General features: G+C 44.8%; 1 protein-coding gene across 1 annotated transcript in view; it reads left to right on the forward strand.

The window, feature by feature from the left end:
• Positions 1-303: 303 nt before the first annotated feature.
• The window catches only part of LOC131188533 (transient receptor potential cation channel subfamily V member 1-like), a 35,382-nt gene continuing 17,305 nt past the window's right edge, over positions 304-18,380 (forward strand). Inside the window, exons 1-6 of the mRNA XM_058163845.1 lie at positions 304-485; positions 1,105-1,238; positions 4,292-4,453; positions 5,447-5,587; positions 6,355-6,653; positions 12,683-12,841. Coding sequence (XP_058019828.1) covers positions 304-485; positions 1,105-1,238; positions 4,292-4,453; positions 5,447-5,587; positions 6,355-6,653; positions 12,683-12,841 — 1,077 coding nt within the window. The remainder of the gene's footprint in view (positions 486-1,104; positions 1,239-4,291; positions 4,454-5,446; positions 5,588-6,354; positions 6,654-12,682; positions 12,842-18,380) is intronic.

Below are 18,380 nucleotides of genomic sequence, written 5' to 3' on the forward strand. Positions count from 1 at the left end.
TCTTTTTTATAGTGTGGGACCAAAACTGGATGCAGGACTCTAGGTGTGTCCTTACTAAGGATTTATAGAGTGATCTTAGTACCTCCCTTGATCTTGATTGTATCCCTCTGTTAATGTAGTTTAGGATTGAATTGGCTTTTTTGGCTGCCGCCGCACACGGCTGACTCATATTTAGTTGGTTGTCCACTAAGACTCCAAGGTCCTTGTAGGCCAATCTCTTCCCCCCAACTCTTCCTTATCCAGTTCTTTCAACTCTTTGGGGTCAGCTATTGGCCCACCTGCCACTGTCACCTTGTCAGGACGATGGACAGACCCCGCTTTACCCTGGAGACATTTGATGGCCGTAGAGAGGATTTGAATGCAGCCGCGAAGGAGGCAGCTGGGGAGGACCATGGACGGCCACCCTTCGAGTCCCAATTCCAACGAGAAGCCCCTTCCTTCAGCTCGGTTGGGGTGAATTTGTTGCTTTTCCAAAGACCTAACAAGTAAGTAATTTATCACTGATACCGGTGGGAATTATTTTGCAGATTTTCATGATCAGAAAGAACTTTGCATTGATTTCCGTCAATGACGTATGGGTTTCTTTGCAGTCCTGTGCAGGAGCCTTAAAACAATGCACAAACACAATTATTCATTTGTTTCCGGCTTCCGTTATTTTTACAGATAACGGTGAACATATCCAAGGCACCTTCCTCCTATTTTCCCCACAACAACAGCCCTTTTGGGTTGGGCTGAGAGAGAGAAGGACTGGCCCAAAGTCACCCAGCCAGCTTTCGTGCCTAAGGCAGGACTAGAACTCACCATCTTCTGGGGATTGGCTCGAAGGCATTGAGCCTTCCAACCTATTATTAACCTTATTAACCTATTATTAATCTTCCAACTTTATTAATCTATATTCTATGAGCCAGTTTTCATGGTTAAGGTGGGACTAGAACTCACCATCTCCTGGTGATTGACTCAAAGGCATCCAGCCAACTTTCATGGATAAGGCAAGGACTAGAACTCATCGTCTCCTGGTAATTGGCTCAAAATCACCAGCTACCTTTCATGGACCGAAGGACCGAATCCCACCTGGATTCTTTTCCTTTCCTTTCTGTTTTGCAGACCGGGTGACTCAAATCGCTTCAAGATGCCCCGTATTTTTAAAGCCGTGGCTGAAGGAGATCCTGAACCACTCAAGGGCCTAAGTGATTATCTGCGGAAAACGTCCAACGTTCTCACCAACAAAAACTATATAGGTAGATGACTTATTGTTTCTTGCATCAGCGTAAAAAAACAAGGCAAGCCTTATAGAACTGCCCCTAGAAGGGAATATTTGCAGCTCAGAGTTGAACGGGGTGTGTTTATCAATCAAAATAGAGCTGAAAGGGACCTTGGAGGTCATCTAGCCCAACCCCCTGCTCAGGCGGCAGACCCTATACCATTTCAGACAAGTGACTATCCAATCTCTTCTTAAAAACCTCTAGTGATGGAGCACCCACAACTTCTAGTGGCCAGCTGTTCCACTGGATAATTGTCCTCCTCACTGTTAGGAAGTTTCTCCTTAATTCCAGGTTGCTTCTCTCCTGGGTGAGTTTCCTTGACTTACCTTCTGTTGCTTTGGAAAATAAGTTGACCCCTTAATGTTGGAACACTGCTATCATATACCTCCCTAGTCCTTCTTTTCTCTAGACTTTTGTTGTTAGTTGTGAAGTCGTGTCCGACCCATCGCGACCCCATGGACAAACATTCCTCCAGGCCTTCCTGTTCTCTACCATTCTCTGGAGTCCATTTAAACTCATGCCTACTGCTTCAGTGACTCCATCCAGCCACCTTGTTCTCTGCCGTCCCCTTCTTCTTTTGCCCTCAATCTTTCCCATCATTCGGCTCTTCTCCAGTGAGTCCTTCTTTCTCATTAGGTGGCCAAAGTATTTCAGTTTCATCAGGATCTGGCCTTCTAAAGAGCAGTCAGGGTTGATCTCCTCTGGGACTGACTGATTGGATGGCCTTGCAGTCCAAGGGACTCGCAGGAGTCTTCTCCAGCACCAGAGTTCAAAGGCCTCAATTCTTTGGCGCTCAGCCTTTCTTATGGTCCAACCTTCACAGCCATACATTGCAACTGAGAAAACTATGGCCTTGACTATGCGCACTTTTGTTGGCAGGGTGATGTCTCTGCTTTTTAGAATGCTGTCTAGATTTGCCACAGCTTTCCTCCCCAGGAGCAAGCCTCTTTTAATTTCTTGGCTGCAGTCCCCATCTGTGATCTTGGAGCTCAGGAAAATAAAATCTGTCATTACTTCCATTTCTTCACCATCTATCTGCCAGGAATTGAGAGGGCCGGATGCCATGATTTTAGTTTTCTTAATGTTGAGTTTCAAGCCAACTTTTGCACTCTCCTCCTTCAAGAGACTCTTTAGTTCCTCTTTGCTTTCTGCCATTAGAGTGGATTATTAGAATGCCATTCTCTAGACTAGCCAAACCCAATTCCTTGTAGAGTTGAAGTCCACAAGACTTAAAGACCATTCTTTATGTGCTTTGGGCTTATTAATTATCTTAGTTGCTCTTCTTTGCAGTTTTTCCAAGGTCTCAACATCCAGAATGGGACTTTTCAGCTCAAACTCTTCACCCTGCTTATTTCTCCTTAAGGTTTTAGCCTCTGTGTTATTAGCCACAAAACTTTTCTCCTCGGCTGGCCCTCCCCCAGTCTTTCACCCTGGCACATTGGCCACGGCCCCTCCGTCCCAGTTTCTTCACCGCAGCCCATTCATCGAAGTACTATTCATGTCGGGCTTTTGGCCTGCACCGATTGGCTGGCTGCAAATTCTCCTAAGAGCCCGACGCAAACAGTACTTTGTTGAATGGGCTGCAGTGAAGGGACTGGGACGGAGGAAGTTTTGTACTGAGGCTACTCTAAACAGGCAGGGCGAAGGGTTAGAGCTGAAAAGTCCTAGACCCCTCAACATTGAGCAAGGTATCACATGCACAGGTATCGGATATGTGGTACCTTGCTCAATAGTAGTACCTGTGAGAGGGATCTTGGAGTCCTAGTGGATAACCATTTAGATATGAGCCAGCAGTGTGCAGCAGCTGCCAAAAAAGCCAACACAGTTTTGGGCTGCATAAACAGAGGGATAGAATCAAGATCACATGAAGTGTTAGTGCCACTTTATAATGCCTTGGTAAGGCCACACTTGGAATATTGCATTCAGTTTTGGTCGCCACGTTGTAAAAAGGATGTTGAGACTCTAGAAAGAGTGCAGAGAAGAGCGACGAAGATGATTAGGGGACTGGAGGCTAAAACATAGGAAGAACGGTTGCAAGAACTGGGTATGTCTCGTTTAATGAAAAGAAGGACTAGGGGAGACTTGATAGCAGTCTTCCAATATCTCAGGGGTTGCCACAAAGAAGAGGGAGTCAGGCTGTTCTCCAAAGCACCTGAGAGTAGAACAAGAAGCAATGGGTGGAAACTGATCAAGGAAAGAAGCAACTTAGAACTAAGGAGAAATTTCCTGACAGAACAATTAATCAGTGGAACGACTTGCCTGCAGAAGTTGTGAATGCTCCAACACTGGAAATTTTTAAGAAAATGTTGGATAACCATCTGACTGAGATGGTGTAGGGTTTCCTGCCTGGGCAGGGGGTTGGACTAGAAGGCCTCCAAGGTCCCTTCCAACTCTGATATTATTATTATTATTGTTGTTGTTGTTGTTGTTGTTGTTATTATTATTATTACCACCTGTTTTGTAATGTTCATTTGGCGCACCTGAAAAACCCTCCCATGAGTGCAAAATTACAGAATGCCTCTGTTTATAACTGCTTTGGGCTGTGGCTGCCCCTCCCCAGATCCTGCTGGCCCTACCAGGATCTGTTAGCCCAAATGCCCTCCAAAAGATGTTAGAAGCAACGAGTGCCTCCATCTCCAGATGTTCTCCAAATCCCTGAACTAGTTTGCTGAGTCTCCCCAGTGTGAGCCTTTACAGAGAGATGGGACTGGACTATAGTTCCCATGCTCCTAAGCACTTGATTGTGATGTCTGGATGGTGGGAGAAGCAACTCATGTCAGGAAAGTTCCCAAGGTGGGAAAAGTGAATCTTGGAAAGACTCTGGAGCAACATTTCTCCATTTGGCCTCTTGAAGTTGGGTGGACTTCAACTTCCAGAATTCCCCAGCCAGCTTTGCTTTTAATTCCGGAATTCTGGGAGTTGAAGTCCACCCAACTTCAGGTGGACAAAGTGGAGAAACACCTCTCTAGGAAGATGGAAGACGGGGTGGGCATCACCCAAGCTTCCTTCCCTGGGCTACTTTCTTCCAGATGAGAAGACAGGCAAGACCTGTTTGATGAAGGCCTTGCTCCATTTGAAAGACGGGAAGAACCCCACCATCTCTGAGCTCTTGAAGATAGACAAGGAGACCCAAGAACCAAAATCAAACGAGTCTTTGGTAAACGCCGCTTGTACTGACCGCTACTACAAAGGTAAGGCTCCTACATGGAGGAGGGTGGAGAATTTTGTTTTCTAGGGTGGAGTGGCTAGAAGGACATCTTCAGTTTGGATAGGTTGGAACTTATTTCCTTCCTTCCTTCCTTCCTTCCTTCCTTCCTTCCTTCCTTCCTTCCTTCCTTCCTTCTTTCCTTCCTTCCTCCCCATTCCTCCTCCTCCACCTCTTCTTCTTCTTCTTCTTCTTCTTCTTCTTCTTCTTCTTCTTCTTCTTCTTCTTCTTCTTCTTCTTCTTCTTCTTCTTCTTCTTCTTCTCCTTCTCCTTCTCCTTCTCCTTCCTCCTCCTCCTCCTCCTCCTCCATCACCCCTTCTGTTTCTCCTTCTCCTTCTCCTTCTCCTTCTCCTTCTCCTTCTCTTCCTCCTCCTCTTCCTCCTCCTTCTCCTTCTCCTTCTCTTCCTCCTCCTCCTCCTCCTTCTGTTTCTGTTTCTCCTCCTCCTCCTTCCTCTTCTCCTCCTCCTCCTCCTCCTCTTTCTGCTTCTTCTTCTTCTCCCCCATCCTCCTCCTCCTCCTCCTGCTGTTCTCCTCCTCCTCCTCAATCTTATGGAAATCCCATAATATTTTAGCCAACAAATTTGGGGAATGTTTATTTATTTCATCAATTTCCACGCCCTCCCTCAATGTTGACATAACAAGCCCCGCGTGCCTTTCTGACCAGACAGCCAGGAATGTGGTCATAAAAGTCAAAATGGCCACCGCCATCGCAGGGGACCTTAAGGGGACCGTTCTCTTCCCATTCTTGAAACCCATCCCATGCTTGGGAATGCAGGGAAATTAAGAGGGAATTTAGTGCTGCCTTAGTGGTACCGTTAAAAAAATAATAATGGAGCTTTTTCAGTTAGACAAGAAAACCAGTGGATTATTGATGGCCCTGTGGTGGCTGCCATCTTGACTTTTTAGACCGAAACGTGTGTTGACATCTCTGATAAAACTTTCCATCTTTCTCTGGTGCCATTTTTCACAATTGCTGCAGGCCAAACAGCTCTCCACATCGCCATTGAGAAGAAGAACTTAGATCTTGTGAAGCTCCTGGTGGAGAATAAGGCTGATGTCCACAATGCGGCTTCTGGTTTATTGTTCCAGCAGGGCTACAAAGAGCTTCACTTTTATTTCGGTATGGCATGAGGAGAAATGTTGAGGGTGCATTTCGACTTTCTTTTTTAACTGCTCCTACAGGCATCCTTGTTTCCTTCAGCAAAGCGGATTTGATATCCTCCCTCTCTGGCAGACACTGCAAATCAGAAGTGGCCAACTACGGCCACTTGAAGAGCTGTGGACTTCAACTCCCAGAATTCCCCAGCCAGCCAGCTGTGAAATTCTGGGAGTTGAAGTTCACAAGACTTAAAGACCTGTGGATTTCAACCTTGGCCACTTGAAGACCTGTGGACTTCAACTCCCAGAATTCCCCAGCTGACTGGCTGGGGAATTCTGGGAGTTGAAGTCCACAAGACTTAAAGACCTGTTGACTTCAACCTTGGGCACTTGAAGACCTGTGGACTTCAACTCCCAGAATTCCCTAGCCAGCCAGCTGGGAAATTCTGGGAGTTGAAGTTCACAAGACTTAAAGACCTGTGGACTTCAACCTTGGCCACTTGAAGAGCTGTGGACTTCAACTCCCAGAATTCCCCACCTAGCTGGCTGGGGGATTCTGGGAATTGAAGTCCACAAGACTTAAAGACCTGTGGACTTCAACTGTGGCCACATGAAGACCTGTGGACTTCAACTCCCAGAATTCCTCAGCTGGCTGGCTTCAACCTTGGCCACTCAAAGACCTGCTGGCTGGGGAATTCTGGGAGTTGAAGGTCTTACAAGTGGCCAAGGTTGGACACCTTTGATCTAGATGTTCAATGCAACCTTGGCCCATCGTCTCCTCTCTTCCAGGTGAATTTCCTCTCTCCTTGGCTGCTTGTACCAACCAGTCAAAAGTGGTCATGTACCTCTTGGATAACCCTCACCAGAAGGCCATGCTGGATAAACAGGATTCCATGGGCAACACCGTCCTCCATGCACTGGTGATGGTGGCCAACGACACGAAGAAGAACACCAAGTTCGTGGTCAACATGTACGACAAGATCCTGAGGAAAGGGGCCGAGATTGACCCTTCCTGCAAATTGGAAACGATTAAAAACAAGGAAAAGCTGACCCCTTTAACGCTGGCCGTCAAGACTGGGAAAGTCAAGGTTAGTCACCCTCCTCACCAGGATACGTAGTCCCCGACTTACAACCATTCCTTTAGTGATGCTTCGATGTTACAATGGCATTAGAAAAAGTGATTTACGTCCAACCCTTGGTGCATCCCTACAGTCATGAGATCAAAATTCAGACGCATGGCAACTGGCATGTATTTATGATGGTTAGAACAGAAGAGAACAGAACAGAACAGAACAGAACAGAACAGAACAGAATAGAACAACAAAGTTGGAAAGGACCTTGGAGGTCTTCTAATCCAACCCCCTGCTTAGGCAGGAAACCCTACACCACTTCAGACAAATGGTTATCCTACATCTTCTTTAAAACTTCCATTATTGGAGCATTCACAACTTCTGGAGGCAAGTTGTTCCACTAGTTAATTATGCTCAATATCAGTAAATTTCTCCTTAGTTCTAAGTTGCTTCTCTCCTTGATTAGTTTCCACCCATTGCTTCTTGTTCTACCCTCAGGTGCTTTGGAGAACAGCCCGACTCCCACTTCTCTGTGGCAGCCCCTGAGATATTGGAACACTGCTATCATGTCTCCCCAAGTCCTTCTTTTCATTAAACTAGAGATACCTAGTTCCTCCAACCGTTCTTCATACATTGGAGTGTTCCAATCCCTTTTGTGACCTTCCCAGCCATCTTCCAGCAAACAAAGTTGGGCGGGGGGGAAGCCAGATTCGCTGAAGGATCGCATGATTCACTTAACGTCTCCTTGGAATGAGAACCATGCACCTTCATGTAATTTATATGCTGATCTTACAAAGTGGCCATTGTTCCACTGATACTCAATCGCGGCATTTTTAAGATGGGTGGACTTCAGTTCCCAGAATTCCCCAGCCAGTCTGTTCTTCGCCTCCGTCCGAGCGATGGCTTAATTAGCCGACACTATCAGCTCTGGCAGCAAACTAGCGAGCGTGTGCCAAGTAACTCTGTTATCTCCCTTGATGCCGATGAGTCACCCAGGAACAAACAGTACTTCAGCTCTAGTCAAGCAATTGATTTGCCTGCTACGAAGAGGCATAGCAGCTCTCGCTGCTTTTATATCCTGTGGGGTGTGGCTCCATGACTCAGCACTTCCTAGGCCTGCCCCACCCCTGCTTCTGTTGTTCCCACCTCTCCTGCCTACGAAACCTAGGGTCCAGCCAGGCCTGATTGCCATCAGCTGGGTCTGGAGGTGTGGCCTGGGGGGGGAAGAGTCAGGGGATGGAGGCCTTGTTATCTCCTCCACCTGGCCTGCCTCTGGCTCCTGGAGCTGAGCCAGGGAAGCCGGTGCTCCCGAGGTAAGTCCTGATGGCCCTTCCCCCTCACTTTCCAAGTCACTTTCTGGCAGGGGGCCCGGCTCGGGGGGCGCAGACACAACACAGTCTTGTGTAAAGTACACAGGTTGTCCTCGACTTACGACACCCCCAATCTAAGCTAAGTGGGACGCTTGTTAAGTGAGTTTTGCCCCCATTTTGCGACCTTTCTCGCCACAGCTGTTAAAGTGAATCGCTGCAGTGGTTGAGTTAGTAACACGGTCATTAAGTGAATCTGGCTTTTGACTTTGCTTCTCGCAAAAGGGGATCATGTGACCCAGTGGTGAAATTTGAACCGGTTTACTACTAGTTTGCTGGCTGTGCAGTGCACACTAAAAGGAGGCATGGGGTAAGTAGAACAGCGTGCAAGGGGGGGTGATCAGGTATGGCGCACAATCTTTTCTTTTACTTTTAAAAGCATTTTTTTTACAACCTATTTGGCTGAATAGGTTGTAAAAAATGCTTTTAAAAGTAAAAAAAAAGTCTCTGATTTATTTATTTTTATTTATTTATTTATTTTGTCATAACAATATACATAAGCATCCCACAAAAAGATTATATAGTATATAAACATATATATGAGGAAATATAAGGAAGTATAAGCATATATATATAAGAAAAACAACAACAATAGGACAGGAATGGTAGGCACGTTTGTGCTCTTATGCACACCCCTTATGGTCCTCTTAGGAATGGGGTGAGATCAATAGTAGAAAGTTTTTGGTTAAAGCTTTTGGGATTATGAGAAGAGACCACAGAGTCAGGTAATGTGTTCCAAGCTGATGATCACGCGGCTCAGCTGGGATCGTCAGAGCCTTTTTTTTTTACCTTTTAAAAGCATTTTTTATTTATTTTTTATTTTTTTTTATAAAAAAGTTTTATTTTTACAATCTTATCAAATAATTCATCCAATGTACAGTTATATACAATTAGTCGGGCCTGCCCAGTCACCACCCCCCTTTTTAACCTTCTTCCCTCTTCTACCTTCTTTTACTTTCCAAACCTTCCTCTCCTTCTCTTATCTACCTCCTCTCCTCCCTCCACCCTACACTCTTCTCCCTCTTCTACCCCTCTTCCTTCCTCTTCTCCTCTTTCCTACCTCCTACTCTCTCTTTTTTCCCTCCCCACCGTTCTAAAATGGCAACTGGTCAGACCCGACCCTACATTAATTATATTTATACATCTTCAATAATCCCTGTACATTAACCATCACTCCATCACTAACCTCAACCCCCCAATTCCCTTCCCCTTTACCCCCCACCCCCCACCCCGACTTCCCAGAACAAAATGCAGGGTATCAAAACTAACAATCATAATCTAAAATAATTCCTAAATTATAATCTCTAGTCTCTCCACGCTTATTCACACTCTCAATTCCTCTCCTTCAAAAATATATCTAATACAAATTATTTCCTAAATTTACTCATATGCTATTTGATATTTTTTTATCTGATACTTATTTTGAATATAATCAATCCACATTTTCCATTCTAAAATATATTTTTCTTGTGTATAGTCTTTCAAGTAAGCAGAGATTTTTGCCATTTCTGCCAGATTTGATACTTTAAGAGTCCATTCTTCAATTGTAGGTAATTCTTCTTTCTTCCAATATTGAGCAATCAAAAGTCTTGCGGCTGTTATTAAGTTCAGAATTAATTTAGTCTCTATAGCTGTACAATCCATAATTATTCCTAGTAAAAAGAACTGAGGGGTAAACTTAATCTTCTTTTTCAAAATATTCTGCATGATCCACCATACTTTAATCCAAAATGCTTTAACTTTTTTGCAAGTCCACCATATATGATAATAAGTAGCATCTTCACAATCACATCTCCAGCATTTAGCCTGTACATTAGGATACATACATGACAATTTTTTGGGGTCTAAATGCCATCTATAAAACATCTTATAAAAATTTTCTCTCATATTTTGCGCTTGTGTAAATTTAACATTCCTCACCCAAATTCTTTCCCAAGTTTCCAACATTATTGGTTGCTGAAAATTTTGTGCCCACTTAATCATACAATCCTTAACCAAATCAGTCTCTGAATCTATTTCTACTAATACATTATACAACCTCTTAATATGCTGTTGACCTTGAACTCTCATTTGTTTTAACAAATTATCCTCAATTTGCTTAACACCTATTTTTTGATCTAATTTCCATCTAGCTTGTAGTTGTCCATATTGGAACCATGTATAATTTTTCCCTTCTTCCCCCATCTTTTCTCTAGATTTTAATTGTAACTCCCCCTTTTCCATACAAAGAAGTTCTTTATAAGTAACTACCTCCATCTTTTGATATATATTTATATTTTCTATCATGTGTCTCGGGTTTGCCCATATTGGAATCTTTCCATCTAATTTGTATTGATATTTCCTCCAAACCCTCAATAATGCATTTCTAATTATATTATTTTAAATATTTTATCAACTTTTCTTATCATATAATAAATAGGCATGCCACCCATATAACAAACCATAACCTTCTATATTCAGAACTCTTTCCTCAGTTAAATTAATCCAATCAGTAATTAATGATAAAACAACTGCTTCATAATACAATTTTAAATTAGGCATTTTAAGACCCCCTTTCCTTATATCCTGCATTACTTTTAATTTTATTCTTGGTTTTGCCCATCCATACAAATTTACTAATCCTTTTGCCATTCCTGTAATTTAATATCATTCTTAAACACCGGTATCATTTGAAACAAAACAAAACCTGGGCAAAACATTCATTTTATAGCTATTCTTCCCAGCAAAGATAGTTGTAACTTCTTCCAACTCTCCATTTCTTTCCATACCTTCTGCCACAATACCTCATAATTATTTTTGTATAATTTAACATTTGAAGCTGTAATATATATTCCTAAATATTTAACCTTTTTAACGATTTCAAAACCTGTCCACTGTATGAGCTGGAGAGGCACCAGCTGAGGAGATTCCAGAGCCCTTTGTTACAGTAGACTTTAATTGTTTGGCTGCCATCTTCTATAAAATTATTTATTTATTTCCAACTTAATATTCAGTTTAAATCTTCTTAACCTCTGAGAAACACAGTCCTTTAAAGCTTTTTTAAAGCAATATTTAAAATCTCCTAGATTCTATCAGCAGGCAGCAAAGAGTTAAAAGTTAAAGCAGCAAGTAACATGCAAATTACCAACTGCAGACAAACGCTGAAAGTATCACTTTCGCTTTCCACTCGTTAACTTGTTAACAATTCGCCTCCATTTTCTTGCTGTTTTCAAACTTGTTACAAAGTATCGGGGAATCGGCTTGGCTACTTGCATAAAGTTCTCCCACTTTCGTTCTGTCCGGTATAATCCTTTATTGTCCAAAATAAATCTCGGCGTTTGGTCGTGGTGATTGGTTCCATAAGCAGAAGAATCCTCGGATCTGGAGCTCTTCGGGTTACTGGAGGGAACTTAACCCTTCAAACCCCTTTTCTCCTTCTCCTCTTCTTCTTCCTCTTCCTCCTCCTCCTCCTCTTCTCCCGAAGAGGGTTTTCAACCGCTGACAGCAGATTTAAGCTGTCCTAGCGATTCCACATAATCCAGAGGTTGGTGATCGTGGTGCCAAACCGGAAGTCTTTAAAAGCATTTTAAGCAGGCGAATTGGGTGGGCATGGTGGTTCTCCAAACCACGCGGATCGACTGATCAAATCTGAATCAGGCTTGCCTCTGCAGCTCTGCCCAAAGTCCTAGCAAAGTCCTCAGAGCAGGCAGGAGACCAGTAAGTGACTTCAGCAAGATAAGTTCGACTTGCCTGACTCAGAGACTGCCAGAAAGCAGATCCTGTATGGCCAGGAAGGTGTCAATTTTGGCTTGCCAGTCCCCCGGGCTAATTCTTGATAGTGCCTCCTTAGCACTTCTTACAAAACGTTCTGCAAGGCCATTACTAGCTGGATGGAATGGCGCTGAGAGGGCATGGCGGATGCCCATTTTGGCCAAGTACCCTTCGAATTGGGTGGCAGTGAATTGCGGGCCATTATCCGATACCAGTGTGTCTGGCAACCCATGCGTTACAAATAGTCGCCGCAAAACCCTTATAACTGCTTCGGCTATCGTGGTTTTTATTAATATTATTTCCAAGCACTTGGAATAAGCATCCACTACAATTAAGAACGTTTGCCCATGAAAAGGGCCCGTGATGTCTAACCCAGCAAAAGCAACTGGCAAACAACCCTCTTTATATAGTATTTTGGGTGAGGCATCAGCCAATCAGAAACGTGCTTTTTCCCACCCAAATTTCCCTCCAAAAATTCAAATACATAACATCTTCCTCCTCCTCCTCCTCCTCCTTTTCTTCCTTCTCCTCCTCCACCTTCTGCTCCTCCTTTTTCTCCTTCTCCTCCTTCTCCTCCTCCTCCTCTTCTTCTCCTCCTCCACCTTCTGCTCCCCCTTTTTCTCCTTCTCCTGCTTCTCCTCCTCCTCCTCCTCCTCCTCTTCTTCTCCTCCTCCACCTTCTGCTCCTCCTTTTTCTCCTCCTCCTCCTTGGTTTCTGTGGGTTTCTGTTATTCACCTTTTTCTTCTATGGGCCCTGTTTGCTCTGCGATTTCCCTCACGATGCTCCTGTTTGCCTGAGCATCTACTTTGGTATATATGTAGATGTAAAATACATTTATTTATATAAAACTACAAGTTCTGGTCAGCATCTCCGACTTCATTTGGACACCGGCTGCTGCGCAACTCCCTGACATGGTCTCTCCGTCCACAGAACCGGTACAAAATCGTGGCCCTGGAGCCTTTGAACAAGCTACTTCAGCACAAGTGGGAATTCTTCATTAAAAAAAGGTTTCTCTTCAGTTCATTCCTCTATCTGACTTTCATGGTGATCTTCACATGCACTGCTTACTACGGGCCACCAAAGGATGAGGTAACTCTTCTTTTTAAAAAATGGATGGTTTTGGTATAAAGATCAGAACAGAGTTGGAAGGGACCTTGGAGGTCTTCTAGTCCAACCCCCTGCTCATGGACAAATGTTGTCCAATTTTTATTTATTTTGTTTTATTTATTTATTTTTCAAGCATATATAAGATAACAGGTAAAAGTATAAACATAATTTAAAAGGAACATTAGGACAGGGACGATAGGCACACAGGTGCTCTTATGCACGCCCCTTACAGACCTCTTAGGAATGGGGTGAGGTCAACCGTAGACAGTTTAAGCTTAAAGTTTTTGGGGATTGGGGAAGAAACTACAGAGTCAGGTAGTGCATTCCAGGCATTGACCACTCTGTTGCTGATGTCGTATTTTCTGCAGTCGAGTTTGGAGAGATTTACCTTGAGTGAACTGCTCCAATCTTGATTGTAGAAAATATGACTTCAGTAACAGAGTTGTTAATGCCTGAAATGCACTACCTGACTCTGTGGTCTCTTCCCAAAATCCCCAAAGCTTTAACCAAAGACTATCTACTGTTGACCTCACCCCATTCCTAAGAGGTCTGTAAGCGGCTGCATCACCAGTATCATTCTGTCTAATGCTCCCTTTGGTTGTATCCAATTCGTATGGTTATTTCATGCTTATACTTATATATACTGTTGTGTTTGACAAAATAAATAAATAAAAGTAAAATAAAGTTTGTATCTATTGTGTGTTCGTGTATTGTGGTTGATTGTTGTAGTTGAAGCTGAAGTAGTCATTGACAGCAGTGGTGGATTTCAAAGTTTTTTACTACCGGTTCTGTGGGTGTGACTTGATGGGTGTGGCATGACTTGGTGGGCGTGGCAGGGGAAGGATACTGCAAAATCTCCATTCCCACCCCACTCCAGGGGAAGGTTACTGCAAAATCCCCATTTCCTCCCAATCAGCTGGGACTCGGGAGGCAGAGAATAGATGGGGGCGGGGCCAGTCAGAATTTTTACTACCGGTTCTCTGAACTACTCAAAATTTCCACTACCAGTTCTCCAGAACTGGTCAGAACCTGCTGAAACCCACGTCTGATTGACAGGTAGGACAATGTGGCAGATATTTCTTTTTGTTTTGTTTTCTTGAATTTTTTTTTCAATCTTTTCTTGAAAACCTCCAGCGATGGAGCACCCACAACTTCTGGTGGCAAGCTATTTCACTGGTTAATTGTTCTGACTGTCAGGAAATTTCTCCTTAATTCCAGGTTGCTCCTCTCTTTGATCAGTTTCCATCTGTTGCTTCTTGTGCTTTGGAGAATAGCTTGACCCCCAAATCTTCTTTGGGAAAGCCCCTCAAATACTGGAAGATTGCTATCATGTCATCCCCAATCCTTCTTTTCATTAAACTAGACATATCCAATTTCAGCAACTTATAAGTTATAATATAATATAACAACAGAGTTGGAAGGGACCTTGGAGGCCTTCTAGTCCAACCCCCTGCCCAGGCAGGAAACCCTACACCATCTCAATCAGATGGTTATCCAACATTTTCTTAAAAATTTCCAGTGCTGGAGCATTCACAACTTCTGCAGGCAAGTCGTTCCACTTATTAATTGTTCTCACTGTCAGGAAATTTCTCCTTAGTTCTAGGTTGCTTCTCTCCTTGGTTAGTTTCCACCCATTGCTTCTTGTTCTACCCTCAGGTGCTTTGGAGAACAGCTCGACTCCCTCTTCTTTGTGGCAACCCCTGAGATATTGGAACACTGCTATCATGTCTCCCAATATGAACTTCTCTTCATATGTTTTAGCATCCAGTCCCCTAATCATCTTTATTGCTGTTCTCTGCATGGAAGAATAATTTCAACAAGTTTGATAGAATAGAATAGAATAGAATAGAATAGAATAGAATAGAATAGAATAGAATAGAATAGAATAGAAACATCAATAAGATGCTGTTCTCTAAAGCACCTGAGGGTAGAACAAGAAGCAGTGGGTGGAAACTGATCAAGGAAAGAAGCAACTTAGAACTAAGGAGAAATTTCCTGACAGTTAGAGCAATTAATAAGTGGAATGACTTGTCTGCAGAAGTTGTGAATGCTCCAACACTGGAAATTTTTAAGAAAATGTTGGATAACCATCTGACTGAGATGGTGTAGGGTTTCCTGCCTGGGCAGGGGGTTGGACTAGAAGACCTCCAAGGTCCCTTCCAACTCTGTTGTTATATTATATTATTAAGAATAGAATAGTATAGAAATATCAATAAAAATAGAATAGAAATAAGAATGGAACAGAATAGAATAGAAATATCAAGAATAGAATAGAATAGAATTATGAATAAGAATAGAATGGAAATATCAATAAGAATACGGCGATTGATACCCCCAGACTTATAGTTATGGGGGATTTCAACCTGCTGTCGGTAGGCGAAACATCGACGACGGCTCAGGAGTTCATGGCTTCCATGACGGCCTTGGACCTGACCCAGTTAGTGAATGGTCCCACTCACATAGTGGGCAACACTCTGGACTTGATTTTTGTCTCCGGACAGTGGCTGAATGATTTCGAAATAGGGGACTTAGTTATCGAACCCCTGTCATGGTCAGATCATTCACTCCTTCGTCTCAACTTTCGAACCGCAAACCCACACCGCAGGGAGACGGAGCCAACTTGTTGGTTCCGTCCCAGGCGCCTGATGGACCCGGAGAGGTTCCTGATGGAGCTTGGGCCATTTCCGGAGGATCTAGCCCACGGCTTGGCTGAAGAACTGGTCGCCACCTGGGAAAGAGTGGCGGTGGGGGCTTTGGACCATGTTGTGCCTTTGCGGCCTCTGACCCGGCGCCGTTTTCGACCGGCTCCCTGGTTTTCTGAGGAGCTGAGAGAGATGAAGTGCCAGAAAAGACGCCTAGAGAGCGACTGGAGAGCCAGCCTCTCTGAATCCGACCGAACACTAATAAGGTCACATATTCAGACCTACCTAGTGGCGATAGGAGTGGCAAAACATGAGTATTTTTCCGCTCTTATCGCATCGGCAGATAACCGCCCAGCCGCCTTGTTTAGGGTGACCCACTCCCTTCTCTCTCAGGGAGCTCGGGAGGACCCCTTGCAAGGGCGTGCTGAGGACTTTGGATTATATCTGCACGATAAAATCGCTCGGATTCGGAACGGGCTGGACACTGATTGGGTAGTGCCAGGCGAGATGACGGAGGCGGTTCTTGAGAATGTTGTTTGGGGAGAGTTCGACTCTGTGACTCCCAAGGACATGGACAGGATACTGGGGAGGCTGAATGCGACCACATGTTTACTGGACCCGTGTCCCTCCTGGTTGGTATTGGCCACACAGGAGGTTACACGAGGCTGGCTTCAGGGAATTATCAACGCTTCTTTAGTGGAGGGTGTCTTCCCAGCCGCCTTGAAAGGGGCGGTGGTGAGGCCCCTCCTTAAGAAGCCCTCCCTGGATCCAGCTAATTATCGTCCTGTCTCCAACCTTTGTTTTGTGGCAAAGGTTGTTGAGAGTGTGGTGGCATGGCAGCTCCCCCAGTACCTGGAGGAAACTGTCTATCTAGACCCATGCCAGTCCGGCTTCCGGCCAGGGTACAGTACGGAGACGACTTTGGTTGCGTTGATTGACGATCTCTGGAGGGCTCGGGACAGGGGTTGTTCCTCTGTCCTGGTCCTATTAGATCTGTCAGCGGCTTTTGATACCATCGACCATGGTATCCTTCTGTGGCGGTTGGGGGGTCTGGGAGTGGGGGGCACCGTTTTTTGGTGGTTCTCCTCCTACCTCTCTGACCGTTCGCAGACTGTGTTGGCAGGAGGGCAGAGATCGACTGCGAGGCACCTCACTTGTGGGGTGCCACAGGGGTCGGTCCTCTCACCGCTCCTGATCAACATTTATATGAAGCCGCTGGGGGAGATTATCCATGGTTTTGGGGTGAGTTGCCATCTATATGCTGATGATACTCAGCTGTATATCTCCACCCCGAACCACCCCAACGAAGCTGTCAAAGTAATGTCCCCGTGCCTTGAGACTGTATGGGTCTGGATGGGGAAGAACAGACTTCGACTCAACCCATCCAAGACTGAGTGGCTGTGGATGCCACCACCCCGGCACAGTCAGCTAGTTCCATCGCTGACTTTGGGGGGGGGGGGCGAGGCATTGCCCCCCCAGGGAGACAGTTCGCAACTTCGGCGTTCTCCTGGATGTACGGTTGTCGCTGGAAGAGCATTTGACGGCCGTCGCCAGGGGAGCTTTTTATCAGGTGCGCCTGATATGCCAGTTGCGTCCCTTCCTGGACTGGGATTTGTTATGCACGGTCACTCACGCCCTTGTCACTTCCCGCCTGGACTGTTGCAATGCTCTCTACATGGGGCTCCCCTTGAAGAGCACCAGGAGGTTTCAACTGGTCCAGAATGCGGCTGCACGGGGGATAGAGGGAGCGTCTCGTAGCTCCCATATAACACCTCTCCTCCGCAGGCTGCACTGGTTACCGGTGGTCTTCCAGGTGCAATTCAAGGTGTTGGTTCTCACCTTTAAAGCGCTCCATGGCTTGGGACCGGGTTACTTACGGGACCGCTTTCTGCCACCAATAGCCTCCCATTGACCTGTGCGTTCCCATAGGGAGGGCCTCCTCAGGGTGCTGTCAGCCACACAATGCCGACTGGCAGCTCCCAGGGGGAGGGTCTTCTCCGTGGGGGCTCCTGCCCTGTGGAATGAGTTACCTCTGGGGCTACGCCAACTCCCTGACCTCCGGACCTTTAAGCGCGAGCTTAAGACTCTCTTATTCCATCGTGCAGGGTTGGCCTAATCACAATTTTAACATGGGTGGTTTTATTAGGGTTTATTTTATATTTTATTAGTTTTAAATTATTGGGCCAAATTTTGAATTAGATTTTTAATAATGTTCTTAACATTTGTTTCTGTGCGATTTTATCTTGGCTGTAAACCACCCTGAGTCTTCGGAGAAGGGCTGTATAGAAATGTGATTGATAAATAAATAAATAAATAAATAGAATAGAATAGAATAGAATAGAATAGAATTTTTTATTGGCCAAGTGTGATTGGACACACAAGGAATTTGTGTCTGGTGCATAAGCTCTCACTTTACTTATAGTTTAGTTTTAGAAGATACTTCAGAATCGGGGTGAAATCCAGCAGGTTCTGACAGGTTCTGGAGAACTGGTAGCGGAAATTTTGAGTAGTTTGGAGAACCGGCAAATACCACCTCTAGGTGGCCCCAGAGCGGGGAGGGAATGAGGATTTTGCAGTATCCTTCCCCTGCCACATCCATCAAGCCACCCCCACCAAGCCACGCCCACAGAACTGGTAATAAAAAAATTTGGATTTCACCACTGCTTCAGATGAAATGTAGAAGATCTAGACCAGGGATATCCAATTTTGCCACATTTAAGACTTGTGGAGTATAACTTCCCCAGCAGACCGGCTGGGGAATTCTGGGAGTGGAAGTCCACCCATCTTAAGGAATGCTGGCTGGGGAATTTCAGGAGTTGGAGTCCACCCATCTTAAAGCATGCTGGCTGGGGGATTCTGGGAGTTGAAGTCCACCCCTC

This window comes from Ahaetulla prasina, chromosome 1, assembly GCF_028640845.1.
Source record: "Ahaetulla prasina isolate Xishuangbanna chromosome 1, ASM2864084v1, whole genome shotgun sequence".
In the NCBI taxonomy this organism is placed as follows: domain Eukaryota; kingdom Metazoa; phylum Chordata; class Lepidosauria; order Squamata; family Colubridae; genus Ahaetulla; species Ahaetulla prasina.